The 17,904-nt window shown below is 46.2% G+C and overlaps 1 protein-coding gene across 10 annotated transcripts in view; it reads left to right on the forward strand.

Moving 5' to 3' along the window:
• Window positions 1–15,024, forward strand: part of TCP11 (t-complex 11) — a 64,180-nt gene extending 49,156 nt beyond the window's left edge. For 3 of the 10 annotated variants that reach the window (XM_078055452.1, XM_078055450.1, XM_078055451.1), the window contains 7 exons: window positions 3,374–3,494; window positions 10,359–10,579; window positions 11,748–11,884; window positions 12,141–12,358; window positions 12,451–12,632; window positions 13,417–13,580; window positions 14,292–15,021. In XM_078055452.1, coding sequence (XP_077911578.1) covers window positions 3,374–3,494; window positions 10,359–10,579; window positions 11,748–11,884; window positions 12,141–12,358; window positions 12,451–12,632; window positions 13,417–13,580; window positions 14,292–14,524 — 1,276 coding nt within the window. In that variant the 3' untranslated portion in view covers window positions 14,525–15,021. Of the gene's footprint in view, window positions 1–3,373; window positions 3,495–3,799; window positions 3,965–10,358; window positions 10,580–11,747; window positions 11,885–12,140; window positions 12,359–12,450; window positions 12,633–13,416; window positions 13,581–14,291 lie in introns of those variants that run through there. The other 7 variants (XM_078055454.1, XM_078055455.1, XM_078055456.1 and 4 more) reach the window with 5 other exon arrangements.
• The last annotated feature ends 2,880 nt before the right edge of the window (window positions 15,025–17,904 follow it).

Consider the following 17,904-nt stretch of genomic DNA (forward strand, 5'->3'; position numbering starts at 1 on the left):
ACTATGTCAGAGGCAAGAATATGGTATGTTCTTTACAGGTACCTTGGTGTGGCTAGATACAAGATATGAGATAGAAGGAGATAAACTGGAAAAGGAGGCAGAGCAATGTCTGGAAGGGTCCCATAAGTGGTTTATGTTGCTGGTGAGGGGAAGCCCCTAAAGGTCTTTACCCGAGCATGGCATCATGGTCATAACTGCATTTCAGAAGTCCTTGATTTTAGAATGAATTGGTGAGGAACAGATAAAAAAGGGACAAGACTGAAGGCAGGGTGACCAGTGAATGGACTATTGCAGTAATCCAGGTAAGAGATGATGGGAGGAAGGGATGGATTCCAGAGGCATTTAAGAAGCACAATTGATGGAACTTGGAGATGGATTGGATAGATAGGATGAGGAGAAAAGAGTTGAGAACAATTCTAGTACACCTTAGACCATTGGACAGATTATAGTAGTTACCTCTGATGATTGAGAGTGGTGTGTTGGGAGAGGAACTTTGACTTTTTGTTTTATTCATCTTCTTATTGCTTGTTTTTTGTTTGTTTTACATGGAGCATGCATCACTGTATTTTTACATGGAGCATGCATTACTGTATTTTTTTAAGGGGGGATGTTTAATTCAAGAAAACCAGTAGCTACTTGGCAATGACTAGGTCTAACCTCAGACTTTTCAAATGGTTCTTTTTCTCTTACGAGTCTCACTGCAGGTTAGGGTCATCATTTAAATAAACTTTGAGAGGAAAATTAATTCCTGTCATTTCCTTTTTTAAATTTAAATTTAAATTTAAAATGAATACACATTTTTTTTTTTTTTAGATTTTATTTATTTATTTGACAGAGAGATCGAGAGAGAGAACAAGCAGGCAGAGAGGCAGGCAGAGGGAGAGGGAGAAGCAGGCTCCCCGGCGAGCAGGGAGCCCGATGCGGGGCTCGATCCCAGGACCCTGGGATCATGACCTGAGCCGAAGGCAGCCGCTTAACCAACTGAGCCACCCAGGCGCCCCTGAATACACATTTTTTTAAAGTAGTTTTGTTTTACAGAAAAAATGATTGGAAAGTACAGAGCTCCCACACAGCCCATCCTCTGCAGCACACAGATTCCACCGTTGTTTATATCTTCTAATCGTGAGGTCATTTGTTAGAGTTGATGATCTAGTATTAATACATTATTATTAACTCCAGTCCATAGGGTTCATTTTTTGTATATTCTTTGGGTTTTGAAAAATGTATAATGTCATGTATTCACCATTTTTGTATCATACAGAGTGATACCACTGCCCTAAAAATCCCCTGTGCTCTACTTGTTCACCCTTTTCTCCCTGCCCCACGATTCCTTGGCAACCACTGATCTTTTTACTGTCTCCATTAGTTTCCAGAATGTCCTGTAATTGGAATCATACAATATGTAGCCTTTTCAGATTGGCTCCCTTCATTTAGCAATATGTGTTCAAGAGTCTTTCATGTCTTTTGGGGCTTGATAGCTCATTTCTTTTTAATGCCGAGTAATATCCCATTGTCCAGATGTACCACGGTTTATTTGTCCACTCACAGAATGACATCTTGGTTGCTCCAAGTTTTGGGAATTATGAATAAAGCTGCTATAAACCTCCCTATGCAAGTTTTTGTGTGGACACAAGTTTTCAACTCATTTGCTTAAATACAAAGGACAGTTGATGGATCATATGACAAGAGTATGTTTCGTTTTGTGAGAAGCTGCCATACTGTTTTCCAGAGTGGCTGTACCATTTTGCATTCCCACCAGCAATGCATGGGAGTTCCTAGAGTTGCTCCACAGCCTTGGCAGCATTTGGTGGTGTCAGTATTTTGGATTGGGGCATTCTCATAGATATTGATGTGTATGTCATTGTTATTTTAATTTGCAGCTCACTAATGACATGATGTTGAGCATCTTTTCATATGCTTATTTGCCATCTGTGTGATGACTTGTGAGGTGTCTGTTCAGATCTTTCCCCATTTTAAAATTGGGTTCTGTTCTTGTTGAGTTTTAAGAGTTCTTTGTATATTTTGGATACTAGTTCTTTTTTTTTTTTTTTAAGATTTTATTTATTAGAGCAAGTGTGAGCACAAGCAGGGTGAGTGGCAGTGGGAGAGGGAGAAGCAGACTCCCCGCTGAGCAGGGAGCCCCAATGTGGGACTCCATCCCAGGACCCCGGGATCGTGACCTGAGCCAAAGGTCTCAACTGACTGAGCCACCCAGGCACCCCATGGATTCTAGTTCTTTATCAGATATATGTTCTGCAAAGATTGTGCTTTGTCTTTTCATCTCTTAACAGTGTCTGTCACAGAGCACAAGTTTTTAATTTTAATGGAGTCCAGTTTATCAATTTTTCCTTTCATGGATCATCATGCTTTTGGTGTTGTATCTAAAAGGTCATTGCCAAACCCAAGGTCACCTAGTTTTCTCCTATGTTATCTTCTGTGGTATCTATTTTTTACATTTAGGTCTGTGATCCATTTGTGTAAGGTATGAGGTCTGTGTCTAGATACATTTTCTTGCATGTGGAGGTCCGGTTTTTCCAGCACCACATGCTGAAGAGACTATCCTTTCTAAATTGAATTGCCTTTGCTTCTATTTTTTTTTTTTTTTTAGAAGAAGCAATGACTGGGGGCACGTGGGTGGCTCAGTCGTTAAGCGTCTGCCTTCGGCTCAGGTCATGATCCCAGGATCCTGGGATCGAGCCCCGCATCGGGCTCCCTGCTCAGCGGGGATCCTGCTTCTCCGTCTCGCTCTGCCTCTCCCATACGCTTGTTCTCTTTCTCAATAAAATCTTTAAAAAAAAAAAAAAAGAAGAAGCAATGACTTATCTTTCTGGCCTCCTTGACTGGCTACCTGGTAGTGCCCCTGAGATTGGGACTACAGGGGGAACAGGTTTAGAAGGGGAAGATACTGAATTGAGTTTTAGATCTGCTGATTTAAGAAATACCTATGGATATTCGAGTATTATCAAAGAAGGAAAATCCTTTTCTAGATTTTAGGAGTGTGAGAAAAGAAAAGATGCTTTCGTTCATTGCTGTATGTATGCATAAATGGAAACTAAGTCACATACTGTCTAGGCCAGATGCAAATCGGTGCTGCAGCTGGCCTGGTCTCCCTGGAGAGTTCTTCCTGCTGCAGAGGGAGGGCTGCTTGGAATCGTGAGCAGCCCTTCTGAGAGCTTTTACTGATGCCCTTGACATCCAAGTCTGACCCCAGCTTGTTCAACTTTGTCGCAGCCCAAACACAGTTCCTGGCCTTTCCTGTCAGTATGATGGTCTTTTGTCATATCAAATGCTGTTTGTTTGGGCCTTAGGAGATAATGACCTTCTAACAGTTTTTGGGTAAAGAAAGTAATGTGCTCATTTAACCCTCTTACAGTTTGGAAGGCCAGGTCAAGGAGACAATGCACAATGCCTTTTGGGACCATCTCAAAGAGCAATTGTCAGCTACTCCCCCAGACTTCAGTTGTGCTCTTGAACTTCTGAAAGAAATTAAAGAGGTGAGTGACCTACGTTCCACCTGGAGATGTAAGTTTCCTAGACATCCCCAAGGTCATTGGAATGTCAGTGGCTGACAGATCCTAACTGAACAGGGTCCATGAATCAGAGTCTAATCCGTAGACAGAAATCATATGGTAGTTTCAACAAGGAAGTTTTAATACAAAAATTATTATAACATGGAACTGAAGAAACAAGAGCTTTGAACTAGTAAGAAGCAAAACTCTAAAGTAGATGAAAATATCAGATAGAAGGAGAATACACCATACCCCTAGGGCTGAGAGAGAAGACGCAAGGACCCGGGGACGGCATGGCTGTGCCGGGGAGGCCGTGTGTGCTGCTGACCACTGTGCAGGGGCCGGGGGCTGGGGCAGCTGCCCGTGCGCGAGGAGCCTGGCCCCGGACGAGGAGCCGCTTGCTCTGCACGAGCCAGCCACTGGCCAAGCCGCACACCCGTACTGCAGCATGCCAAGTGAGTATTCCAGAACCAGGAGGAGAAGCTCTTGCCTCTTGTGATGTCTTTGTAGTATGTGGTGGGCACAGCCTAAGGTGAGCCCCCCCCCACCAGTGATCCATACCTTTGTGTGATCCTCTGTCCTTGAGCGTGGACGAGATCTGTAACTTGCCTCTAAGCAGTATGCAAGCGTGCTGGCGTGTTGCGCCTAGAAATACATTTCACCGTGTAAGACTCCTGTCTTAGCAGAACGGAGAAACCCTCTTGCCGGCCTTGAAGAAGCAGACGGCTATGCAGTGAATGGCCTCTGGAGAGGGGCAGGGGGCAGGGAAATGCAGCTGGCCCCTAGGATCTGAGGGCAGCATCCACCCATCAAGTCTACAGCTGTAAGGAAACGAATTCTGCCAGCGATTTGAGTGAGCTTGGTAGCCGAGTCCTCCTAGTCAAGCCTCCAAATGAAAATGTAGTCCAGCCCACACCTTGACTGCAGCCTTGTGAGACCCCGAGCAGAGGGCCCAGTTAAACTGTGGCTGGGCTCCTGCCCCACAGAAATTGTGAGATAAGAAAGAAATGTGTGTGCTGTTGGAAGGCTCTAAGTTTATGGGAATTTGTTATGCAGCCCAGAAAACTAATAGTGCCCTCTACAGATGAAGCTTAACAATTGTGCCACCTGGGGAAGGAAAAATATTTAAAGGACTTACTCCATTTCTCAGAGCAGAGAAGAGAATGATGGATTTGGAACTGAGAGACAATGAATTGGTAACTGTCACATTCCCCTCCTTTGGCTGCTTAGCTTCCATACGCACCCGTCCACACACATTGCAATTTTTGAAAAAAATCTCTTATTTCTACCTGCTAAGATACAGTTGTCTTACAAGTTCTCGTTCTTTCCATAAAATGAGGAGACTCACAGCTCCTACAGCTACTGTGCCGGTTGCTATCAAACTCAGTCACGGTGCCGCTGAATATTCTGTTACTTAAGGCCTAATTGTAAAGTTAACTGCCAACAACCAATCTGTAAAATAATAGTGGGAAGAGAAGGAGAGAAGAAGAAAATGGGCAGCATAGACAAATAAACCCATGCCTGTGACAGGCAAAGAGAAAACTTACAGTCTTTGTTTCTGTACTTGGTCACATGGCTATGGTGGATCTGCATGGCTTCCTTCTACTGTTCATTCCATATTTCCCTTGTCCTGAGCCCGAGCCTCAGCTGATTGGGTTTCTTTATATGCCGAAGTGACTCAAACCTTCACTGCCAAAGAGTCTGAGTCCTTCAGCATTTTGCTGCTGTTGTATGTTTGCTGTGGTTTCCCAGTTACCTTTATCATTGGGTGTGGAAGTACTGAGAAGAACCTCAGAATCTTCTTGCCTTCATTGTGTAGCATCAGCCTGGTTTCTCCGTACTCAGGATCATTTTCTCTAGCCACTAGAATAACTCCTTTTTCACCCTATTGGTTCAGTGGTATAAGGAGCCCAAAATGACCAGGTTCAGTCTCATCTTCTCATTCACTGGGACCAATGCAAGCATTCCTCCCAAATCGGTGGAGCCTAAAGTTGGCAGGATGGGCAACAGAAATTCTGCAGGTAGGTTATTAGGTATAAAAGTAAAAGGAACCAGTCCTACTTCCAGCCCTTGATTCCCAGGACCATGTTTTCTGGCTTTGGGAAATGACACCATATAATGGTCTTTGATTCAAAGAATATATTGCATCTTATAAGGCATAACCTCTTCCCTTCAGGATATTGTCCCTCAACTCATGCTGTAATCAAGTCTTCAATAAGCCATTCTGCTTTTCAGTTAAGGCCTGTTGATTCAAGGGGTATGTGGGTATGAACCCATTGCTGCACTTCCTTTGCTCTGAAATGCTCCGTGATCAGATGCAATGGTATGGGACATGCCAGGACTGGGATAGTGGGTAAGGCATTCTGTAAGTACACAGATGTTGGTGCTCATGAGAAGCATCGCAGACAGAGAAGACAAATCCACATCCAGAATATGTGTCTGTTCCAGTGAGGGTGAGTTTGCCCCCTCCACGATGGAAGAGGTTCAAAGAAATCATCTGCCACCAGGTGGCTGGCTCATCCTCCCTGGGGAATGGCATCTTATTTGGGCTTAGTTGTTTATATCTTTTAGGATTTTTAAAATTGTAAACATACATAACAAAATTTTTACCATGTTAATTATTTTCTTTTTAAAGTAGCCTCCATGCCCAATGTGGGGCTTGAACTCACGACCCTGAGATCAAGAGCTGCATGCTCTACCAACTGAGCCAGCCGGGCGCCCCACCATTTTAAATCATTTCTAAGTGTTAAAATTCAGTGGCATTAAGTACATTCACAACGTTGTGCGACCATCACACTATCATTTCCAGAATGTTCTTATCTTCCCAAGCAGAAACTGTACCCATTACCAGTAACTCTTCATTCCCCTCCTCCTCCAGTGTCTGGTATCCTCTGTTATACTTTGTGTGTTTGGCTACCCCAGCTACCTCATATAAGGGGAATCATAAGATATTTGTCCTTTTGTATGTGGCAGATTTCACTTTAGCATAATGTTTTCAAGGTTCGTCCATGTTGTGAGCATGGGTCAGAATTTCATTCCTTTTTATAGCCCAGTAAAATTCCATTGTATGGATATATTGTATGGATATACTGCATTTTGTTTATCCATTCATCTGTTGATGGGCATTTGTGTTGTTTTCACATTTTGGCTATTGCAAGTAGTACTGCTATGAACACTCGTGTACAAGATTGTGTTTGAACACCTGTTTTCTGCTCTTTGGGGCATATACACAGGGGTGGCATTGCTGAGTTTGAGAAGCCACTAAACTGTTTTCCACAGTGGCCACACCACTGTACATTCCCACCAGCAGGGTGTGAGGTCCCAGCTTTCCCACATTTTCCCCAGTGCTGCTTTCCTTTTCTCATTATAGCCATCTTGGTGGGTGTGAAGAGGAATCTCACTGTGGTTTGGATCTGCATGACCCTGATGGCTAATGGTGCTGAGCGTCTTTCCCTGTGCTTAGTGCCCAAGTTCTGGGTTGTCTTTGGAGAAAGGTTGACTCAAGTACTTTGTCCATTTTCAAATGGGGTTGTTTGTCTTTTTTTGTTGAGTTGTAAGAGTTCTTTATGTATTCTGGACAGTAGCCCCTTCTTAGGTAAGTGATTTGCAAATATATTCTCCCATTCTGTGGGTAGTCTCTTCACCCTCTTGATAGTGTCCTGTGCACAAAAGTTTTGCTCCTGATGAAGTCCAGTTGATCTAGCCTGTTCCTTCTACTTTTGGTGTCCTGTCTTGCCAAATCCAGGATTATGAAGATTTATTCCTTTATTTTCTTCTAAGAGTTTTAGAATTTTAGCTCTTCTGTTTAAGTCCTTGATCCATTTTGAGTTAATTTTTTTTTAAGATTTTATTTATTTATTTTACAGAGAGAGAGCACAAGCAGGGGAAGAGGCAGGCAGAGGGAGAGGGAGAAGCAGGCTTCCCGCTGAGTGAGAAACCTGATGCGGTGCTTGATCCCAGGACTGTGGGATCATGACCTGAGCCAGAGGCAGAGGCTTAGCCCACTAAGCCACCCAGGTGCCCCAAGTTAATTTTTTTTTTAAGATTTTATTTAAGAGAGAGAGTGAGAGCACGAGCGTGGGGTGGGGGTGGGGTGGGGGAGAGGGGCAAGCCGACTCTTTGCTGAGCAGGGAGCCTGATGCAGGGCTTGATCCCGGGACCCTGAGATCATGACCTGAGCTGAAGGCAGACGCTTAACCAACTGAGCCACCCAGGTGCCCCAAGTTAAAATTTTTATAAGGTGTAAGGTAAGGGTCCAACTTAATTTTTTTAAAGATTTATTAATTTATTAGAGAGTGGGGGAGGGTCAGAAGGAGAAGGAGAAAGATTTTTTTTTTAAGATTTTATTTATTTGAGAGAGAGAAAGAGACAGAGCATGAGGTGGGGGGAAGAGGGAGAAACAGACTCCCCGCTGACCAGGGAACCTGATGCGGGGCTCGATCCCAGGACCCTGAGATCATGACCTGAGCCAAAGGCAGATGTTTAACCAACTGAACCACCCAGGCACCCTGAGAGAAAGAGTCTTAAGCAGACTCTGCTCTCAGTGCAGAAATCTCATGACCCTGAGATCACGACCTGAGTCAGATGCTCAACTGACCCATCCAGGTGCCCCCTGACTTCATTCTTTTACTTGTAGATACCCAATTTCCTCAGCACCATTTACTGAAGAGACTGTCCTTTTTCCATTGAATGGTCTTGACATTGTTTTCAAATATTATTTGATCACATCTCCAGGTTTTATTTCTGGGCTCTCTATTGTATTCTGCTCTGTAGGTCTGTCCTATCGCAGTATATGTTTGGTCTCCTGTAGGCCATTTCATCTGGTGATAGAGTGCTGTGGGACAGGCCTCATCTTATGGTTAAGTGGGGCAGACAACACCTAGTTCCTCATGGGAAGCTCAGGCCACACGGCCACCCCGTATCCTACGGTGAGATGTTTACTTCTGCAAAAGCCCAGGAGCAAGCCAGAAACCATTTCTCAAAAGGCAAATAGTGATTTGCGGAAGAGGGCATAGATCTGCCCTAAAGTCCTAGAGGTCTTGCTGTGATGCTGTCTTGGCGCCTGCCAGAGGCTGTTACAGCACCCTTACTTGCTGGGGACACGGTAAGTGTCACTGAACCTGCTGGGTCGCACGGCCCAAATGGCATCGCAGCTTGTAGGCGGCCTGGACTCGCTGCAGAGCCTGCTCTTGGCTCTGGTTCCCACCTGAAATTGGAAGCCTGATGAGTGACCCTAGATGAGTGTTGCAGGAGCAAACTCAAACGTGGTATGTGTTGCCTCAGAAATCCAGAAAGACCTATGAGCGTTGTGCGTCCTTTTTCATGGTGGGTGGTTTGAGGTTCAGCGAGTTGTCTTTCACCTGGGAGGGAAAAGCTTGACAAGGTGCAAACCACTGAAGCTCTAGCACCTTCACTGAGGCCACAGGCCGCTGACATTTGTGGGGCTTATCTGCCATCCTGTAGTTTGCACGTTTTCCTAAGGCATCAAAAGTACTTGCTACACGCGCTCATCAGGTCCAACGGGGATAGGGCCTTTTGAGTCAGACCTCACCCACGGTACCGCTTTCGTATGAGTCAGGGTGCAGTCAGGAGAAGGACGCCACAGTAATTCGAGCCAAGCAAAGCCGCGGTGCCGCGGGACCGTGCCGCGGAGGAGCTCAGCAGGGCCAGGCGGGAAGACCTCTTCGCTGCGCAGTCTCTCTTTAGCACCCTCTGCTAACAAAACTTACCGTTGGGCCAGCCAGCAAAGGAAAAACAGTTCGAGGGCCTGGTCCTGTTTCCGTGGGCCCTGAAGGGTGCAGTCGGCGCTAAGAGCCTCCAGCCGGTAACTGGCATAGTTTACCATTTTCAGTAGAGAGCGTGGAGAAGCTAAATAGCTGGGCATCTTGCTCTGACAACACACTCTTCATTGAACCCCACTCCTCCCCCCTACCCCCCACGTTCTGTATGTTATGGAGGAACAGAGAAGAATAAGAGAGTCTCTCTTCACAGGGAAATCATGTTTTGGGGTTAATAGGCTATTTCCAGAGCCTCTTAACTGTTCCTTGGCCTATTTCTTCCTTGCTCTTTGAAGTAAAATCATCTAAAAAAAAATGCCCGCATTGGGGCACCAGGGTGGCCCAGTCAGTTAAGCATCTGACTCGGTTTCGGCTCAGGTTGCGATCTCAGGGTCTTGAGATCGAGCCCTTTGTTGGGCTCCCTGCTCAGTGCAAAGTCTGCTTGAGATCCTCTCTCTCCCTCTCCCTCTGCCCCTCTCCCCACAACATGAGCGCTCGCACTCCCTCAAAGAAATAAAGCCCACTTTTTTAAAATTAAGATCTCTCAGGGCGCCTGGGTGGCTCAGTTGTTATGCGTCTGCCTTCGGCTCGGGTCATGATCCCAGGGTCTTGGGATCGAGCCCCGCATCGGGCTCCCTGCTCAGCGGGAAGCCTGCTTCTCCCTCTCCCACTCCCTCTGCTTGTGTTCCGTCTCTCGCTGTGTCTCTCTCTCTGTCAAATAAAATCTTTAATAAAAAAAAGTAAATAAAATTAAGAGTCTCTCATCACCATGTGACGTGTATTTTATATTGATTGTACTTTGCATTTCTTTTATCCACACTCCTTGATGTCACTTGTCTCTTCATCTCATTCTGCCTAGAAAATGATGCACCGTGGCTGTATTGATCCCCTAAAGCCTCGAACTCTCATCGGCCTCTCAACAAAGATAAATAATATTCTCTGGAAAATTTAGGGACCCCACTTCTTGGTCCCTAAAAGACAGGCTGATGTCTTTGGCTAAAGGGGTTGTGCGTTAGAGAAGGTTTGGGGCTCCACACACAAAGCCCCCCCTTTGACTTTCTCTCCTGGGCAGATCCTGCTCTCACTGCTCTTACCGCGCCAGAGCCGCCTACGGAGTGAGATTGAAGAAGCGCTGGACACGGAGCTCCTCGGGCGGAAAGCAGAACACGGGGCCCTCAATGTCCCTCTTCTCTCTAAGTACATTCTTGACATGATGACTCTGCTGTGCGCACCAGTTCGAGACGAAGCCGTGCGGAAGCTAGAGAACATTACGGACCCTGTTCGGTTACTGAGGTGCGAAACTTGACTGCCGTCCCTCGAACCCGCCTCAGCCCCTGGGCCAGACACTCCATTATAGCCCCGTCTTGGCTGGGTCTTCCCCTACTGAAGGCCTGACCAGTCCTCTCCTTGCTGGCCTACTAGCTTTTTTCCCTTTCTCCCAAAGATGGCCTTAGTTTGGTTGGGTCTCCTATGTAACATCATATTATAAAACATTGTGTGATCCTTCCAAGGAGTTCAAACATCCTTTCCCCAGATTTTCTTATTGCAGTTTACACAGTGTGAGGGGACAGGGATGGGAGGTTATCCCTATTTAATAGTTGGAGAAACCAAGACCCAGAAAGTTTAAAAAAAAAAACGAAAAGAACAGAAGAGAGTGATTGGCGCAGAGATTGCTTCAGATACGTTGTCACTTGTGGTCCCCCTTCCCAGAAAGGTTCATCAGCCTGCTGGTGTGTGTTTCCTCTTGCTGACTCTGCCTTTGAAAAAGGATGATAGAATGAGCGTGTGGAGCGAGAGCTAGCCTGGAGGCTTCGAGGTCCAGAGACTTCTCTGTTCCTCACTCTGCTTTTCACTTACTCTGGGCCTGGGGTCCTGAGTCCTCTCAGTCACAGTGCCGTTTTTTGTAAATTTAGAAGATGGGACTAATTTTTTTTTTTTTAAAGGTTTTATTTATCAGAGAGAGAGAAAATGCATGAGTGGGGGGAGGGGCAGGCAGAGGGAGAAGCAGGCTTCCTGATGAGCAGGGAGCCCGACTCAGGGCTTGGTCCCAGGACCCTGGAACCATGACCTGAACTGAAGGCAGATGCTTCACCAGCTGAGCCACCCAGGCACCCCGGAGGTGGGACTCATTTTAAAGCTTCTCCTCACTCTGGAACACAGTGATTTAATGACACTTTCTGTAGGGTCCCCTCTCACTAGATTTCCTTTCATAGTATATTTTTTTTTTAGAATCTTTTTTTTTTTTTTAAGATTTTATTTATTTGAGAGAGAGAGAGTGAGAGAGAACATGAGAGGGGAGAGGGTCAGAGGGAGAAGCAGACTCCCCACTGAGCAGGGAGCCTGATGTGGGACTCGATCCTAGGATTCCAGGATCATGACCTGAGCTGAAGGCAGTTGCTTAACCAACTGAGCCACCCAGGTGCCCCCCTTTCATAGTATATTTTATTTTCTCTTCTGTCAGAGGGATCTTCCAGGTTCTGGGCCTGATGAAAATGGACATGGTGAACTATACTATCCAGAGCCTTCAACCCCACCTGCAGGAACATTCCATCCAGCATGAACGGGCGACATTCCAGGAACTCCTCAATAAACAGCCAAGTATGTAAACAACCGGAGGTCCAGAGTGAGAAGATGGGACCTTGTGTGGGTCTGACTTCTGTGATGTTAGAGAGTACTCAGTCTCTTGGGAACAGAAAGTTTCTTCCTCAGGAAGGGGGAGGGAGAAGGAAGAGTTATCTAAGACAGACCAAAGCATTTATTTATTGACCGGGAGCAGATCGTGAAAAGAACCTTAGTCTTGAAGCTTTAGGGAGGCGGATGCCGCAGATGCTTGCCCGCTCTCTTCCTGTCCTAGGCCTCCTTGACCACACCACCAAGTGGCTGACCCAAGCGGCCGCAGACCTCACCACGCCACTTCCGACTTGCCTGGACCCTTCCGACTCCGCCACTGTGGCCTGCTGCTCTCCAAACGAGGCAGTCGGCAGCCCGGAGCCCCTCAGCCCTACGATGGTACTGTCCCAGGGGTTCCTGAACCTCCTTCTCTGGGACCCTGCAAATGAAGAGTTCCCTGAGGTAGGCCCGAGGAGGGCATCGCCTTGTTTTGTGTCTGGGACCTCCATCTGGACCGGCTCCTCCTGACAGCCTCTTCTTCCCCACTTCCCCAGACGCTGCTGATGGACAGGACCCGGCTGCAGGAGCTGGAGTCCCAGTTGCACCAGTTGACCGTCCTGGCCTCAGTTTTGCTGGTGGCCAGCAGTTTCTCTGGCAGTGTTTTGTTCGGCTCACCTCAGTTTGTGGATAAGCTGAAACGCATAACCAAAAACCTGATGGAGGAGTTCGACTCCAGGTGAGCTGCATAGAGCTTTTCTAGAGAGATGGTAGCATGTGGTAGGAAGACGGAGCTGGGTAACGAGTGATTGCTTACATTCCACCGCAGGCCACAAAGACTGGAACCATCCACAGGGATCGTTGATATCTTTCCATAATGGTCTTGAGACTTGTGACAAAGAAAAGTAAAGCTTTCCTCCAAAAAGGGTAGTATGGAGGATAGTTTACTACAAAATGAGTCACAATCTTGTTTTCTACAAAGCAATCATTCTCTCCTTGAGGGGATGCCTGCCAGTGGACTGGTCTTAGGTATATCCAGGAGTTGATTAGTCAGTCAGCGATGTTCATTGAACATCTGTGTGCAGGGTGTCACATCGGAGGAAAAAAGGAATCAGAAGGCCCGGTTTGTCACTGTAATTGGTGACAGGACAAATGACCATGACCAAATGACCAAGAAAGTCTTAAAAATGTACATGCATATATATACATAAATTCCATGGGGCTGAAGAATTGAGTGGATACCAAACTCTTATCCAGAGTTGATTTTATAGTTTATCTTGTTTTCTAAGAAGTAGAACATGGTCTCATATATAGAGAATAGTCAGAATCTGGAGCATAACAGTGAAGATACTGAGCCTCCCGCTGGGTCCTGCTGCTGCCAGGGACGGGGGTGAGGGCAGGAGGGGGGCTGGGAGTCTCCCTCTTGCTCAAGTGGGCCCAGCTTCTGGCATGGGGCTTCCCTGGCTCTGGGCCTCTGCCAGGGCCATCTGCTGGGTACCAGCCTACTCTCCTTCATGGTCCAGGCCTGAAGAGGCTATGCAGACTGTGAGTGAACAGGTGTCTCAGGAAATCCATCAAAGCCTCAAGAACATGGGCCTGGCTGCTCTGAGCAGTGACAACACAGCATCTCTGATAGGACAGCTCCAGAACATTGCCAAGAAGGAGAACTGTGTCCGCAGCGTCATTGGTGAGCATGCCTGTGGGGGTGGTGAGAACGTTTTGGGGAGAGGTAGATCCCATCCCTGGAAGTCAGTTACTGAACCATTTAACAATAAAAAGCAGGATCATTGGGCAAGTCACTGTTTAGGCTTTAGTTTTTTTCAAAATGCTGGATTGAAAATATATTCCTTTCAGTTTAAAGACTGATTCTGGTTCTAAGGAAGGTTTGCACCCAGGAATTCATGACTTCTGGGTAGGACATCCTGTTTACCTAATCTGGTTAAGTCATCCCTGGACTTCTGGGTCATTTTCTGACTATAGTCCGAGACATGACATCTACCCCCAACCTCCCAGCAACAAGAAGCTGATGCTAAATCAGCTGGAGGATATATTCCCACAGCAAGGACTCATCCCTGTTGGAATGGAGGGCATGCACTTGACCTTGCTCTTAACTTCAGCCATCCAAAGGATCGGTCTAAGATCCTCATGTTAGATACTCACCAGGATCTACTGGGGGAGGCTTAAGTCATCTTTTGAACAGTCAGAAATTTACTAGCCCACTCATTTGTGATCTTTGCTTTGTCCTTGGGAGCTAGATAGCAGCCCCCTTCGCGAACAAAACGAATGTCCTTATCTCCAGGTGGGTGGGCTAGTAAATATCTTGGTTGACTTAGAACTTGAGTGAGTAGAGCGGAGCGTGCGGCTCCCTGAAAGTTGTTTGCTTCTTCCCCGCTCACAGATCAGCGGATCCACTTGTTTCTCAAATGCTGTCTGGTCCTCGGTGTGCAGCGATCCCTGTTAGACCTCCCCGGAGGCCTTACTGTCATTGAAGCAGAACTGGCAGAACTGGGCCAAAAGTTTGTCAGCCTAACGCATCACAATCAGAAGGTGTTTGGCCCCTACTACACAGAGATCCTAAAAACCCTCATCCCTCCAGCCCAGGCCCTGGAAACCGAGGTGGAGTCTCTGTGAATGTACCGGCTCCAAGCCTGGCCCGTGGGACCCAGGAGAGAGCTCGGCATTCTCCTGGGGTGACCTCACCAGTGACACATCAGAGCAGGAAGCCTCCTCCCCTCCCGCAGCCGGTCCACCAGGGCTGAAGTGAGCGGCGTGTCAGCACCAACTGGCCCAAACTCATTCACTAATAAACTTCTGAACTGCAAGCAAACCTCCACTCTTCCTGTGCCGCGGCTGTGTCTGGGCCCTGTGCTCTGGGCCCCTAACTAGCCAAGAAGCCAAAAGACCCCCAGTCTGCCCCCACGGGCTAGGTGCTCCCTTCAGCATGCAGAGCTGAGAAGCCAAGACACCTGGGTGCTCGCATTATTTCTCTGAGGGTAAAGCATCTCTCTGAGGGCTCCGAGAAGCCTGTAGAACTATCCAAAGTGTGAGCAGAAGGGCTTCTCTGCAAGTCAGAAAGTCGTTTTGTCCAGTTCAGCTTGGGCTTGGGCATGGTCGAAAAAAGTTCTTAGAAACTTCACTTCGAGGACCAAGTTCCCCTGAGGGTTTCAAATGATAGAGCAGGCAGTGAGGAAACAGTAAGAGCCTCAGCTGCTGCTTCGGTGGCCGGGGCTGCAGCAGGGGTGGGGGGCGGTGGGCAAACTGAGGCTGCGGGGCTGTGTGCTGTGAGCAAGTGGTCCGCAGAGGGCACGCCTCTGAGTTCATGGGATTTCCCGCTCTCCAGGAGTTGGAGGGGAGGCTTGGACTGTTTGGTCAGTGACTGACTTGCATCAAGTCTCTTGTTGGTCCTGTTCTCCCGCTGCGTGAGCTTCCTGTTCCCTCATCTCTAAGCTTAGACACCCCGCTTTGACAGAGGCCACGTGGGCATTTAGAGGTGGTACAGCGGCCGTCCTTCTTCCCCTTTCCAGTCCGGGGCTCTGGTGGCAGTTGGAGCTGTGAGCTCCTGTTGGCATCACAAACGAGAGAGGTTCTGGGAAGGGCCCAGGCTCGCCTCCTGGCACGTAGAGATCCAGCCCGTCCTCCTCAGGCTGACTGCCGCAGACCAGCCCAACCTCGTACAGCAAAATGAGGAAGATGTTCCACTTAGATTGGGCCCTTTTTAAGTAATGGACAAGAGAAAATGAACATTCACTATGTGCTCTCAAGGTAATGGGAAGAGAAACAATGTTCTCACCATTTTGGGAATGGAGGGGGCTGCCTGTAACACACAGAATCTGGGAAGAACAACAGAAGGGGCATTTGAGTTCCATCAGCCACGGGTTGGTTCCTAACTGACTTCCTTTCTAGAGAGATGGGTGACACAGCTGGGTCAACAGTGTGGCCATGACCAGAAACCCTGGAGGGCCTGGATAGACATCCTCAGGATGGGGAAGCCCAAAAAAAGGGCATGTTTGATAAACAGTGAAGCTTGCCTAGATGGATTCTCTGATTTGCAATGATTAATTTGAATTTCTTAAAAGTCCACATTTTGGAAGCCTCCCCCTCTTCGAGGCAGAGGTGCTCTGAAGGGACCTCTGTGAAAAGGACTGCGTGGGTGGGGGATGCAGACACTGAGCTGACAGTAGAACCTTGCTTTCTACTTCATAATTAAAATCTGGGATGATCCATTTCTTAGAAATTTCAGGTTGATTTTCTCATGCTTCCACACAGAGGAGACAGGGATCCTGACCATTTCATCCTGCCCATGGCTTGAGGGATATATATTTAACATTGAGGGAAAATACACATAATATAAAACTTGCCATTAGTGACATTTAGTACATTCACAATATTGGTCAACTATCACCACTGTCTACTTCCAGAACATTTTCATCACCTCAAAAGGAAGTCACATACCCGTTAACCTCTCACTTAATTCTTCCCTCCCCCGAGGCTCTGGCAGCCACTACTCTGCTTTTTGTTTCGGTGAAATTTTTTTTCTTTCTTAATTTCTTTTTTTTTTTTTTTTTAAGAGCTATTTATTTGAGAGAAAGAGAGGGAGCATGTGCACATGTGAGTAGGGGAGGGGCAGAGGGAGAGAGAGTCCCAAGCAGGCTCCCTGCTGAGTGCAGAGCCTGACACCTGAGCTGAAACCAAGAGTCAGATGCTCAACTGACTAAGCCACCCAGGCGCCCGATTTTTTTTTTTTTTTAATTACAGAAATCTTGGTGGGTGTGACATGAAATCTCACTGTGGTTTGATTTGCATTTCCCTGATAGCTAGTGATCTTGGGTATCTTTTCATGTGTTTCTTGGGCATTTGTATGTCTTAAGTGGAAAATGTTTTAGTCCTTTGCCCATTTTTGAATTGGGTTGTTTCGTTGTTGAATTGTAAGAGTTCTTTATATATTCTGGATAGTAGACCTTTGTTAGGTAAATGATTTGCAAATGTATTCTCCTATTCTGTGGATAGTCTTTTCACGTTCTTGATAGTGTCCTTTGATGCACAAAAGTTTTAATTTTGATGAAGTCCAACTTATTAGGTTTTCTTTTTATGGATTGTGCTTTTGCCATCAAGTCTAGGAACTCTTTGCTCAGCCATAGATTCCAAAGATTTCCTCCTAAGTTTTTTTTTTGCTGAAAGTTGTATAGTTTTGTTTTACATTTAAGTCTATGATCCATTAGAGTTAATTTTGTGTAAGGTGTGAGACTTAGTTGAGGTACTTTTTTTTCCCTCTTGTCTATGAATGTCCAGTTGCTCCAGTATCTTTGTTGAAAAGGCTACCTTTCCTCTATTGAATTGCTTTTGCACATTATAAATTTGGCATATTTGTCTGGGTCTCTTTTCTGGGTTTTCTATTCTGTTCCACTGATCTATGTGTCTGTCTCTCTTCCACACAACACAGTACTGATTACTGTAGCTATATAATAAGTCTTGAAATTGGGTAGACTGATTCTTCCCACTTTATTCTTCTGTTTCAATGTTTTGTTTTGTTTTGTTTTTAAGCTATTCTAGTTTCTTTGCCTTTCCATGGACTAATCTTGTTTATATCTACAAAAAAAATTGCTGGAATTTTGATAGATACTATGTTAAACCTGTGTATCAATTTGGGGAGAATTGACATCTTTACAAAGTTGAAAGTTCCAGTCCATGAATATGGTATATCTCTCCAGTTATTTAGATCTTTTTTGAGTCTTTCATCAGGACTGTGCAGATTTTTTTTTTTTAAGTTTTCTTTTTCTTAGTAATCTCTACACCCAACGTGAGGCTCGAACTCACAACCCTGAGATCAAGAGTCACATGCTCTTCCGACTGAGCCAGCCAGGTGCCCCAGGACTGTGTAATTTTTATCATGTAAGTCCTTAACATATTGGATTTATACCTAAGAGTTTCATTTTTTTGAGTGATTACAAATGGTGTTTTATTTTTAATTGTGGTGTCTACATATTCATTTCTACAAATAGAATGGACTTTTG

The sequence above is a fragment of the Halichoerus grypus genome, chromosome 9 (genome assembly GCF_964656455.1).
Source record: "Halichoerus grypus chromosome 9, mHalGry1.hap1.1, whole genome shotgun sequence".
Taxonomy (NCBI): domain Eukaryota; kingdom Metazoa; phylum Chordata; class Mammalia; order Carnivora; family Phocidae; genus Halichoerus; species Halichoerus grypus.